This window comes from Protopterus annectens, chromosome 14.part0 (genome assembly GCF_019279795.1).
Source record: "Protopterus annectens isolate FY-2018-M chromosome 14.part0, PAN1.0, whole genome shotgun sequence".
Taxonomy (NCBI): Eukaryota; Metazoa; Chordata; order Ceratodontiformes; family Protopteridae; genus Protopterus; species Protopterus annectens.
The window spans coordinates 777,833,614-777,847,813 of NC_056748.1; the positions used below are offsets into that span (position 1 = coordinate 777,833,614).

Consider the following 14,200-nt stretch of genomic DNA (forward strand, 5'->3'; position numbering starts at 1 on the left):
GCACCTGGCTTGGTGGCTTCGAACTTGCAATCTCTCCAACGGAAGCCCCTTTGTGCTACCCACTCCAACAGCAACAGTGACCACGGACGCTTCCCTGATAGGGTGGGGGGGGCATCTTTCAGGGACAGACAGTCCAAGGCGAATGGACCAATTTGGAATACAATCTGCATATCAATGTTCTGGAGTTGAGGGCAGTGTTCCTAGCGTTGCAACACTTTGCTCCCCTTCTTCCTCTAGGGACAGTTGCAGTCCAGACGGACAACATGTCTGTAGTCTGGTACAGAAACAAGCAAGGGGGAACCAAGTCTTATCAACTATGCAGAGAGGCCATGAGAATCTGGCAATGGGCGGAGTCCACGGGTCGCTTTCTGATAGCAACGCACATCCCGGGGGTTATCCAGCGTCATAGCGGACAGGTTGAGCAGAGCCATCCTGTTACCTCAAGAGTGGTCCCTCAAACAGTCAGTTGCGAAGGAGATTTTTCGCAAGTGGGGCCAGCCTTCCTGCGATCTGTTTGCATCTCCAATGAACGCCAAATGCAGGAGCTATTTTGCCCTATTACCCCCTCCAGGGGAAGTCCCAAGGGACGCTCTGGTTCACGATTGGCCCCCGGGTCTCCTGTACGCTTTTCCTCCTGTTCCCCTGATTTCGAAATTTCTGCAGAAAGCCAGCAACCTGCAAAGGACAATTATCCTCATTGCCCCATTCTGGCCTCGTCAAATATGGTTTCCCTTTCTTCTAGAACACCAAATGCGGGAACCCTGGATCCTGGATCCAGAGCCGGATCTACTGACCCATTCGTCAGGGGCTCTCCACCCGTCGCTTCTCTCCCTCAAACTAGCAGCTTGGCTGCTCCGCTTCTCTTCTTAGCCAGGTCTGATCTTCTATCTCCTGCAGTTCAAAATATCCTGGTGGCTTCTCATAAAGCATCCACTACGAGGACTTACACCAGTAAATGGAAGCGTTTTGTACATTGGGCAACTACACAACAACTGGATCCCTTAGTAGCTCCTCTGAATAAGGTCTTGGAGTTTTTGACCGAATTGTTCCACCAAGGGGCTTCTCCTGCCACTTTGAGAGTGCAATTAGCTGCCATATCAAACTTTCATGTGGGAGAAAGTGGGGCTCCTATTATGGCTCACAGGCTTTGTAAGGCGTTTCTAAAAGGATCCTTCCACATTAGACCTCCAGTTAGAACTCCTACTTCACCTTGGAACTTGAACCTTCTTTTGTCTCAGCTGATGCTACCACCTTTTGAACCAGCCTCTTCCTGTCCTTTGAAGTTTTTGTCATGGAAGACCCTTTTTCTGGTGGCTATCACATCGGCCAGGCGGGTATCGGAGCTTCAGGCTCTTTCAGTTCAACATCCTTATTTGATTTTTCACCCTGACAGAGTTTCTGTTCGCACTAATCCATCCTTTCTTCCCAAAGTCTGCTCCGTTAATAATATTAATCAGTCCATTGAATTGCCCACATTTTTCAAGAATCACTCCAATAAATTGGAATATATGTTACACAAGTTAGACGTTCATAGACTACTCAGATTTTACTTGGACAGAACAAAGGATCACAGGAAAACAGACCAGCTCTTTGTAGCCTTTTCAGACAACAAGAGGGGTATGGCGGTCACAAAACGAACCTTTTCTAAATGGCTTACTGACTGTATTATCTTTGTCTACACTGCCTCTGAGCAAACTTTACCTGTCAAGCCCAAAGGGCACTCTACAAGATCAGTATCTACATCCCTGGCTCATGCAGCTCGCCTACCGTTAGACAATATTTGTGCGGCTGCTACTTGGTCTAAACCACATACCTTCATTTCTCATTACAAAGTGGATAGGATTTCTAGGGACAGGGCAACCTTTGGTTCCACTGTGCTCAGGAACGTTCTCCCTTGAGTTCCTCAGGAACACGGAGCTAGGGACGCTACCCAGGTGTAAGAACAAACGGCGAGATTGAACACTCTCACATATAGAAGTTATGTCCTTACCATAACGTTCCATGTGGAGTGTTCATCTCGCCTTTGTTCTTACATTCCCACCCTCCCTCCCTCAGGAAGAACGTCCAATTTAGGTGCCTGGTTTGTTCTCCGGCTTCTGCCTGGAACAGTTGTTGTACTATGTAAATACGTGTTTGTTGTTGGTATGAAAGTGTTATGCTCTCTTCTGTTCTCTGCTGGTTTGCTTGCAAACTAGATCTGAGGTAAAGGCAGAGGGGGATTGTGGGAGTTAGGTTAGTCTCGAGCTTCTTCTCGATGCAGAGCTTTGTCAAGCGGCCGACACGGAGCCGAGGATCGGCTCCGAACCCAGGTGTAAGAACAAAGGCGAGATGAACACTCCACATGGAACGTTATGGTAAGGACATAACTTCTATTTTTTGTGGTTTTGAGCATAGCTCCTCCCCTTTCTAGTTGGCCACACCCCTTCCCATTGACCCCACCCATTCAGCTATCTCCTGCAGCCCCCCTTTGATTTGAAGTTACCAGCCACCACTGCTCAAACCATGTTGTTCATTTGGAAGGATCAACTTATCCCACTTGACTTTTGCCCTCTTCCCTTCCCAGATAAAATCTTTCAACTCTAATTGGTAGCCATGACTTATCCTTTAGTTGATAAAAATGTGCCTTATCTGTGTATAAAGTTAAAGGGACTAAAAGCATTTTCACTGCTTGTATCTTGCTGTCTGTAAAACAGTTTCCAGCTTCTCAGTTTTTGTATTATCTTTTTAGTCGTTTCCCACATGTCTTTAGCCACCATAACAGAATCCTTTATAACACATATTCCCAAGTAATTCATTTTGTCATGTCCCCATGCATATGGGTATTGCTGAACCAATTCATGTGTGTACACATAGTTTACAAGTATTGCCTTTTGTTTTATCTTCATTAATTTCATATCGTGAAAATACTTTAAACTTTCTCAGAATGTTCCACATCACTGAAATGTCCCTTTCTGGTTTAATCAGCTACAAAATAATGTCTTCTGCAAATAAAGTTAACTTTTCTTGATTACTATACCAGTGCCAATACCAGTTATGTCCTTGAATTTCTGAACCCATTATTTTCTTTGCCAGAGGTTCTAAATGTAAAGCAAGTAATGAAGGGGAAAGAGGACACCCCTGCCTGGTTTCTCTTTTCAAACAAAACATATAGAGGAACTTCCCCACTTTAATTTTTATTTCTGATCCTTCATATATCCTCCTAATTAACCTAATTACTTTGTCAGGGAATGCAAATGCTTCCATTTCCTTATAAAATCCCAGCTTACTCTTGTCAAGTGCTTTCTTTGTATCAAGACCCACTAACAACACTAGTATTTACTTACATTCTGCTTCCCAGTGGATCATAATTGTTCTGCTAAGCCAATGATTCATCATTTTATTAATATGTTAACCAATGGAATGTGAAATGAGTGTATTTAATTTGGGTTTGAAAGTGGGGTATTTATGCTGTTGACGTTCCGTTTTGATGTGGAACGAAAACACTCAATCTAATATTAAAGTTTTAAAGATTGCTCTAGTTATTACTTTTCTAAGCGAGTTTGGCTTTATTGATTTTCCTTCTGCTGTACTGAGTTTTGCTGTTATTTTGTTCTGTTAAAGTTGTCAAATATTTGTCTCCCCGCCGCAAAGCCACACTGGTCCTTATCTATCAATTTTGGCATCACATTTTCCATTCTTTTAGCTAGTGTAGACATAAACACTTTATAATCATGGTTTAGAATCAAAATTAGCCTGCATGAAATTGGATCCAGTGGGTCTTTAGGAATTACAGCCACCACAGCTTTCTTCCAAGATGTTGCTGCTTCTCCTCCTTTTAAAGAACTGTTAACTAAAACCTTCCAGATCTTTATCACTTTCTTTCCTCATAGCTTCCAAACTTCCACAAGCATAAGAATGCCATCTATTCCTGGAGAGTTTCCTGTAGATTGGTTATACATCACCATTTTCATCTCATCTGCTGTCCTGTTAGTAATTGGGCCTCATCTGCCTCTAACCTTCGCATATGTATTTCTTCTATAAACAGTTCCATTTGTAGTTTTTCTTAATTTAAACATTTCTCTGCTTTATACAGATATTCGTAAAATTTCTGAAATATTTCTAATACCTGTACAAGGATCTCTGGTTATTTTTCTTGTTGTAGGCTCCCTAAACTTGGCAACAGTACATTGTACTTCCTGTTGCTTGAGCCATTGTGCTAAAAGCTTTTGCGCTGTGGAGTTTTTATCAAAAAATAGTTGCTCAACAGCAATCTTTCAAAATTCATGCATATTAATGAGGTAGTCCCTTATTTTCTCTTTAGCAGTCTGCAGTTGTGCCTTTTTTGTTCTGTGAAATTCCCCCTATTCTGCAGTACTTGAAACGTTGTCGTTTTCTCCAAATAGTTCTTTTACTTCTTAACCATATCCCTTTTTCTTTTATTTATACCCTATTTTTAAACTCCACTTTCATTTTATCCTAGTCTCTAGCTATGTTTTCTAAAGAAAGTTCTGTCTTCCCTAACAAGTCCTGAATAATTTCCACTACCCATTCCTTAAATTACTCTGTTTAACAGATAGGTGAGGAAGTGCCAGTGTCTCATTTTTATTTGCATTTTTACTGTAGTCATTACTGACATGTGATCTGAAATAGTTATTGGATGCATATTAAAACTTTCAATTAAATGCCACATGTTCCTGTGAAATATAATTTGGGGAATAATATGTAAATTCTCTCTGAGCTCCTACTACAGAATTCACATCTTCCATACCAAATATTATCATAAATTTCTTCAAAAATCTACCCTGCCTGTGTATGTAACTTTTATACTTGAACATGGAAATGTCTTTTAATTAGCTGTGATAGTTGCTAGAGTGCTAATGATATCGGTGAAGTTAATTTTCACAAATTACTAGTAGATTTACTCTTTCATGTTTTATTATTCTACCATTTTTCCATTGTAAAGTAGTTCTAGTTCAGTGGAACCTGCTTTTATTGGACACCCTATCTTGAAGTCCCTTCATCTTTTTTTGTGTTGTGATATGTCTGAAGTAATTTCTAAACTTTTCCAGCACTCAGAAAATGGTACTGTAGTATGTAAAACCTTTATTGTAAAATGGAAATCTGTCTTTCTGGGCAGCATTTTGGAATCAACCAGCATTCATTCAAAGTGCAGAAAGCATTAAGCTTTTTCTTTCTATTTTTCAATTGAAACCACATGTAAAGGACCCTGTTATTCTCTGAAATGTCATTCTGAGATTTTAAAAAAATAGTTCACAGTCCTTAGAATCTGTAAGCTGTAATTTAAATCATTTGGTCTAAACAATTTATTTTCTGGTAGGAGTGGAGTGTAAAAAGGATTTCAAAGCTGCATGCTTTGTCTGTGAGCACTTGCTATTAACTTTTATACAGCTAGCATAGGACACTGTCATTTTTTTAAATTTAAATACAATTATTATTTTGGTGATGCTTTGACTTTCTGCAGAAAACAGTGATGGGGGGCTGCTTTACTCTTGGATGACCATTGACAGCTTACATTGTGAGAATGTTTGAAGAGAGCTGATATACTGAGAGTACCTGTAGACAGCTCAAATACAACTGACATACTGAGATTATCAGTCAATGGCTTATGTACATCACACATACTGATGGTGTCCGTAGGCCCTCACATACTACTAGTATAAGTGGAGAGCTCTCATACCAACAGTATCTGTAGGCTGCTTGCATACCGACAATATCTGTAAACACTCGCACATTGAAAGTATCTGTAGACATTCACATGTTGAGTGTATCTGTAGACACTCACACATTGAAAGTATCTGTAGGCACTCGCACATTGAATGTATTTGTAGACACTCACACATTGACAGTATCTATGTCAGTGGACAGCTTACATGCAGCTGACAGTGTCTGAAGACAGTTGACATACATCTCACATACTGAGTGTGTCAGTAGAAAGCACATATACTGAGAGTTTCAGTAAATAGCTCACTGACTTGGAGTTCTGCTGGCTCACTGACTTGGAGTTCTGCTGAGTGCTCACATATTGAGATTATATGTAGACCGCTTACTTACGGACACTATTGATAGACTGATTGCTTATATATCATGTGCTAAGAGCATCTCTGGACAGCTTACATACATAGTTATCACATAATAAGAGTGTCAACAGCTCACATTCTGTCAGTATCAGGAGACAGCTTACATACTGATATTATCTGTGGAGAGCTCACATACTGACAGTATCCATAGATAGAGCACATAATTGCAATACCTGTAAACACTCGCATGCTGAGAGTCTCTGCCAACATTCACATGCTGAGCATCACTGTAGATGCTTGCATGTCAAGAGGCCGTGTAGATACCCACATACCAAAAATCTCTGTAGAGAGCTTGCATTAGTTGAGTCTCTATAGAGAGCTTCACATGCTGATAATATATGTAGATAAGCTCACATACTAAGATTATCCATAGACAGCTTACAAACAGTTCTCATATTGAGAGTATCTGTTGATGGTTCTTATATTGCCAGCATCTGTAGACAGCTTACATATGACTTGCATACTGAAAGTATCTACAGACAGCCCAAATACAGCTCACATAATAGAGTGTCTGTAGACAGCTGACATACAGCTTACTTACTGAGAAGATCCATAGGTAGTTCGTATGGATAAAGAATTTGTAGACAGCTCACCTACTGTGTGTGTGTGTGTATGTGTGTGTGTGTGTGTGTGTGTATATATATATATATATATATATATATATATATATATATATATATATATACACACACACACACACACACACGTATATGTATATACATACACACAGATATACGTATATGTGTATTAATATAGACACACACACACCTCACCTACTGAGAGTATCCACAGATGTCTTACATCAGCTTATATGCATTTCACATACTGAGGGTATGTGTAAACAGCTCACATAGGAGAGTATCCATAGACAGCTCACATAGTGACAGCACCCCGAGACAGTTCATGCAGTGAGAGTATCCATAGATTGCTGACATACTTAGAGTATCTGTAGACATTTCAAATGCTGAGTGTATCCATAGACTGTTTGTTTACTGAAGGTATGTGTAGACAGCTCACATAGTGAGCGTTTCAGTAGATAGCTCACATACTGAGACTACCAACAGTCTTCTTGGAGATTTGCAGCTTTTGTTATGTTTGTGAGGGGCAGAGAGGAAGATAAAGTATGGGGGAAAAGGACTTATGAATTAGATCATAAAGAGCATTATTTCTGTACACTAGAAATCCAGTAACCCTTTATCTGGAACAGTCTGTGCTTACTTTCTTAGGGTTATGGCTCCTTCAGTATTCCTTAGAAATTTATCCTTGCAAACATATGTGTAACTGTATGTGCTTTGGTCCTACCTGTGCAGCATATAAGATAGACATAATTTTGTCAGTGCTGTTCAATAGGTAATTCTGTCCTACAATTAATTGCTTCTGTTTTCTTGTGTTTCAACTCCTCCATATATGTTGTTTGGTCATTGCTTGGGACTTTGCCTTGAGATTTGGGTCTTATGTAAAAGATAACTTAAAGTAATCTAGTAAAATTATTTTAGGTGCTAAGCATAAGGTTATCTCTTAGAAAATATCTCTAGGCATCATGCCCTTGTTGTTTTTGTTACGCTCTGCCCATGTAATAGGTCTGTGCAAGTCACTGGGACTTAATAGCACATCCATTTTATACTGGAATTTATGTCTGTTCAGGCACTTGAGTATTGGAATTTTGCTGATTTGAAAGAAATGGTAGCTATATTGTGGTGCTGCTCATTTTGTACTTGGGGCACTGTGGTCAGTTTTGGCACTAGTTAAGACTGCCAAAAATAATGTAATGCCATATTGCAGAAGTTCCATGTCATGAGTCCTCTGCAAGGAGCACCCTTGGAGAATCTAGTATTATTATGAGTACTTAGCGCAAGTTTTTTTTTTTTTTTGAGAAGCCAGCTGCTATACAAAAGTCTGTTGTTTGCTGGAATATGTAAACTGTCAAACGAGTTAGTTAGCCTTTAAATGTACACATTATAAAGGGTAGTTGCTTTTTACATTTGTAGTACTTTGTCAAAAATGATACAGTAAGTGTAAAAAGGGCTAATGTACCAAAAAGAGGTCATGAGGGGCAGGGTGAAGTAGGGTGTATACACAGGGAAAAGAGTTTAATAAGTGGTGTATAGTTAACACTTCAAGATTAAATAAACAGCTATTTGAATTGTCATTCTAGCTACTCTTATTGGTTATGTTAAAATGTTTGTAGTTTGTTGAAATAAGCGATTTATGTGGATTTCTTTTAAACCAACCGAAGGATACATAAAATTGTGCAAGATTCTGCAATTTACAACATGTGAATATAGATCACTGGTAATATCAAAAAGACTAGCATTTTAAAGACATCGGGATTAGCAGGAAATGTGAATTGTAAGAAAAAGAAATACAACCATTAACATTTTTAACAAAGGAAATCTAAGTCTGAGTAATATCAGTTTATGTTGGCCTAAAAGAGTAATGCTGACTAATGACTCATCTGCATAAAAACAGAGCTCATAATTGAGAACATTTCCATACTGTTTGTAGACACTGTTTAGTTTCCAAAACTTTTTGTTAAAGCTGTAAACTTATTAATGATTTGAACAATTTAATATCAGAAGTTGTTGATTTGCGAATCTTGTTTCTAATGGCTCCAGTAAAACTTTTTGTTAAAGCTGTAAACTTAATAATGATTTGACCATTTTAATATCAGAAGTTGTTGATTTGCGAATCTTGTTTCTAATGGCTCCAGATATGTTTGATCCTAAGTCTTATTTTGGTAGGTAACTTTTCGTAACTGGACAAACAACTTGTGTGCTTTTCATAGTTGACCTGAGAAATATAGTCTGGTTAAGTAGTTCACTTATGAGTCTCGGATATTTTAGTTAATGAATTTTGATAAAAATGGTTGCATAGAATGTACTTTATTCACTACCTACCTTTTACTATAATCACTAGACCTTATACAAGTATGATGTTTGGAATGTGGGTTCCTGAACAACTTTGCACTGTACAGGGTTTTGATATTTTTTTTTTATTTTTTTATTCACAGTTAATTATATTTACTCCAAAGTCCCTTCTGAGACTTCCTGAAGCTAGATCTTCCTTTGATGAAATGGTATCAGGTAGGTTATGTAATGCTTTTACAGTGTTTTAAAGGTCAAACTCATTATTTAAAAAGTATCATTTTGCTGTTGTTCAAGTCCTGTCATTTGCAGGTAAGGTCCACATCATTTAAGTTTTATAAGTGGCTATAAGCATTTGTTTAGCAACCCATACAGGAGAAATCTCAGATTGTTTATTTCTGGTACAGACAACTGTAATGCATTTACACCTTTGCATACTGTTAGAAAGCTTAATATACGAGAAAAGTGTTAATTTACTCTGACAACATAATCCTGTTTTTTGTAGAAAGAATTCTAGGGATGGCACAAGAAAATTCATGGCTTGGCTACTAAAACAAATATAAACATTGGGAAATATGATTTTAAGCTGAATAATAGTTAATTACGATTTCCTCAAACCTTTATTTTAAATAGCCCTGTGGTTTGCTGTGATGCCACTACCAAAGTATCTTTTGTAGGATAAAAAGGAACGTGCATAGGGAAGCAGAGGTTTTACCTGTACCACTGCTGCATATAGCAACATAAACAGGAACAGTATTGCTAAGGTTATGGGTCCAAATCTCATTTGATGCACTTGTTTCTTTCTGAAACTTAAATCTGTTTATTTTTAGTATATTTTTTAGAATGCTTTGAGACAAGAAATGTAGATATCAATATCAGAGGTAGAATGTGCATTGTGTCAACCACTTTCTGATGTTGGCCAGCATTTTATGCAAAGATTACTCCATAAACTTCAAAGTGCTATTTTCAGCATTAGTGTCCCCTACAGATCTTCAAAAGGTTTTCTAAATTGTTGGCGTCTTTTGTTATACATTTTATTTATTCTTATAATTTTTAGACAGATTTTCATACGCTAAATATATTTTTCAATTTTTTGGTTCATTTTTAACCATTAATTTTGCATTATTTTCTTAGTGAACTTGATGTAATCACTTAAGAGCACTACTTTTTCTCTGATATCTACTTCTGCCTTAGATTTGTGCTCCTTATGCAGTCCTGCATGTAGAGCTTCAAAAGGTATCTCATCAGCTGAATATGCGCAGTCAGAATCTTGACTGATATCCTAATGACCATGGAGAAGTTTTACACTAAAACCACTACCTGTCTGAAGTAGGATTGCCCTGTGTTGTGCCCTGCAAATAGGAATTTTAAGTTCCCATGTCTTAGCAAACGGTAAGATAATTGTTTGTTGAGCTGAACACATCAGCCAAATCTGCTTTCTAGGAGTCTGTTAAAGGTCTGTAAATACAGCTAGGGATGTCCTGTTTTTGAGAGGTTTTCTTCATTTGAAGACTTCCATCTGCAGTCCTGTATATTACATCTGTATAATTATAGCTTTCTGTAGAAAAATGGATATTTAACATTTATAGAAATTATTGTCTGACCGTTTTCACTTAACTATTTAAAAAAATCTCTTCTGGAGCATAACAACTTGAAATGTTGAGACCTGCTAGAACAAGTCGCAAAACACAGAGACTTAGATTTGCAAAGTCCGAGATGGTTGTTCCTCTGGATATTCCCTTTTCTCCAAGGCAATGCAATCTCTGAGTTAGTATATGTAAGTTTTTTGAGGGTGGGGCTTGCCCCCCCCCCCCCCCCCACACACACACACACACACACAGTGGGAATTGCAAAAAAGAAACTTGAAAGAGAAAAACAATGTTTGACATTCTCTATTCTCCTGCATTTTTTTTTTTTGAGTGTTGGCACTTGGCATTTGGAGTGCCGACATTTCAAAAGGGAGCTGTTCTGGAGATATGTTTTTTTTTTCTCTCCAAAGAAACTGTAAAATTACAATAAAAAAATCTTTGCAAGAAAATAATCAACAATCTTGTTCCTCATGTCTCTTTATTCATGTGTTGCAGAGACTTACATTAGGTCATGCTGAACATTTCAACTTAGAACAGCACATAGATTCCTTTTAAAGGATATGCAGCAATTGTTTTTATTTGTAATTTCATCTGAACCAAGAACCTGTGGGCTTCATATACTTGTGTGTGAGTAGCTGTATTCATTGTTCCACAGAGATGCGAGATATCTTTATACTAACCTTGCATTTTGGCTTGGCTTCATTTCAAGGGCTGCTTTCCTAGACATGATATTTTCTTTGTGCCAGAAGTTATTTTTTTCGGGATAGTCCAGTGGTGGAGGGAGTGGGCTATTTGCATTCAACATCTGATTATCCTAATTTGAATAGGTATCTGAGTGAAAAAGAATACCCAGGTGAGGGAAGGAAGGGAGTGGTACTAGTGAGCTTACTTTTCTCTTGCTATATTTAAAGGGTCTAAAATACTCACCTGCAATGGCATGCTTTTATTTTGCAGTAGATGAATGGTCCACTAGACCCACTGCAGCAGCAGCATCACTGGTGAAGATTAGGGGAAACACTAGATGTTATGTTGTCCCATTTCGCCTTCTTTCTTGCTGTTTGTGCTCGGAGCCGATCTTCTGCTCCAACTCAGCTGATTTGCTATAGCTCGAGAGCTTACACTGGCTCGAGGCTAACCCCTATCCCAGCATGACTAGCGTTAGCTACACATATCTTGTTTGCCGCTTGCAGCATCATGAGTACTTAGAGTTTTTTCACATATATTGTTATCCTTTCCAAGGTTTTATTGTTGAATTGCCTTGTTTGAATGTGTATTTATCCCCTTTTAGTCTAATGACCTTTTTTCTACTTGTTGTTGGGTGTTTTTGGCCGTCATTTTCTTCCTCAGGCCTTGCTTTCCTCTTTGAGCCCATTTAAATTAGAGGGTTCTTCTTCTTCCTCCCAACCTTTTCAGAGTAACCGTTTAAGTTAGAGGCTCTCCTATTGGGGGAGTCGCTGTTTTATGTAGAGAGACTCTCCCTTTTTTCTTCTTCTTCTCTTTCCCTTCAAAAAAAATAAATAAATAAAAACAGAGATCCTTTCTTGTTGTTTTACTAGCCGTTAAAACCTTGTTAATAGTGTTAGTTGTTGTGTGTTGCTAGCTGTTACAGCCTTGTTTTCTCGCTGTTGTATTTTTTTGTCTAAACACAATATCCAACGAGTCGAAACCCTCTGGGTTCAAAAAATGTCCCTTGGGGATGGGCACACGAGTTGTGTTTACTGTTTAGGGGCTGTTCACCTGCAGGATTCATGCTCTTATCTGTCATGCTTACAGCTCCAGAGTCCTGCAGGAGAGAAAGAGCAAGCTAATTTTGCGTGGCTTTCTGAAGAACCCTCAAGATTCTTCGTCTCAAGATTTTCAGCCAGCTAAATTGTCCAAAAAATCTACAAAGCCATCCTCATCGGTTCCGAGTTCGGAACACACTAAATCCACTGCCAAACCTTCGGCTCTGTCGGATCCCAGTGTTGGCTCCAACAAAGCTAAGTCTCCGGTGGCTCCATCAGTATCCTCGGAGCCAGTCCAAACCCATAAAAGAACTAGGTCTCCTTCTTTGGAGCTGGTGCGCTCTGCTCCACAGTCTCCTTCGCTGCAATCTGGAGCGGGCAGTCACCAGTCCTCTTCTCACTCCTCTTGGTCCTCCAGGCTTTTGGATCATGATGTGGAGATAGTGGTTAATAGGCTCCTCAAGTCACAGGCACTTGCCAAATTACTCTCAAGCTCAGCCCATTAGGAATTGGCTCCATCGGCCCATCCAGCTTCTCCATCGGTTCCTCCTCAGACTCTCTTGAGGTCAGAGCCGGAATGCATGGAGGTCATGGTGGTGGAACCGTCGGTTCCGGTTACTTCTCCTTTATCGGTTCTGACACCCGCTCCGATCTCCTCGATGTCTCAGTCCATCGAGGGATCTGGGCGCCAAAGCTCTCTCACCGGCTCCGAGGGGGGAAGTTGCATCGGATCCTTGTCCAACCCCACTCTCCTTCTCGGAGCTTCGGCGCAGGTGAGCTCGGCTCCCATGTCAGCCTTGGAGCTGTCGCTCTTGCTTCGCAGGAGATCTCCAGGCTCTTCAGAGCTGGAGGCACCTTTGACTTGGGACCGTGGTGTCTTCGAGGTGATGAGGAGCATGCTGTCTCCTCTGACCACTCCACCCTCGACTCCCTCTCCCTCGGTGCCTGTCTTTGACCCTTCTCCTGCCTCCAAGCGTAGGGAACCTATGCCCCAGGATGCCCCACTGGGCTACTCCACTTCTTCCGAAACCTCCCCCGAACACTCGGAGGAGCTCCCTCGGAAGAAAAATTGTAAGAGGTAGCATCTGGACTCCCCTGAGTCCATCACATCAGACAAAGACTTGGATAAAACGGAGGGTCCCCCTCTGAAGATCTGTCTTTTTCGGACATCTTGGAAATCCTTAGAGGGGTGGCTGGAAGTCCCTAGCCCCTTCTGAGGATGAGTCTGTCACTGCATTTTGACCCACTTTTGTCCGTAGTGAGTCGAAAGGTGTGAAGCGCTCCGGAGACCATGGAACCAGTTCCAAGGAGACCAAATAAATTTATAACTGCACCCGAGGGCAAATCCTTCCTTTCCAAAGGGGTCCCTGTTGATGCCATGGTGGTGGTGGTGGTGGCAGCCACTAAGAAGAAACTTCATCTGTCCATCTGCCAAACAAGGAATCTCATACGATGGACAGGTATGGGAAGCATATGTACTCTTCAGCGACCTTTACTCTCAGGTCGCTGAATTACTTGTCACACTTCACATGACTTCAGCGGGATCTCCTCAAGGAGTTAGGAGATACCCTGCAGGATCCTACAGCTGAGGGAGTTGCAAACAGGGCAGCTTCCCAGCTTGCGACCTTGACTTCAGTGGTTAACTCCTCTATGAGGCTCATTTCTTATGCAGAAGATGGAGGCAGCAGGTACTGTAGTTGCTTTGCGGAGACACTCCTGGATGCTCCTTTGTCAGTTTGTGGAACCTTTCAAGTCTTCCTTTACCAATACCCCCTTTGATGACTCGTCCTTGTTTGGGCCTTGAGTAAAAGAGACTCTCACCAGGTGTGAACAGGATGGCAAGACTCTCTCTGCTGTAGGAGTCCATTTTTCCACCCCATCTAGACCCTGTCCTAAAGGTCAGAAGAGTGGAAAGATGTGGTTTTGAAAATCCCTGGGATCTTCGC

General features: G+C 40.2%; 1 protein-coding gene across 1 annotated transcript in view; it reads left to right on the forward strand.

Annotated features, from left to right (window-relative positions):
- The window catches only part of OGDHL (oxoglutarate dehydrogenase L), a 2,090,792-nt gene that overhangs the window by 1,867,512 nt on the left and 209,080 nt on the right, over positions 1–14,200 (forward strand). Inside the window, exon 18 of the mRNA XM_044055619.1 lies at positions 9,088–9,160. Within this exon, the coding sequence (XP_043911554.1) occupies positions 9,088–9,160 (73 nt within the window). The remainder of the gene's footprint in view (positions 1–9,087; positions 9,161–14,200) is intronic.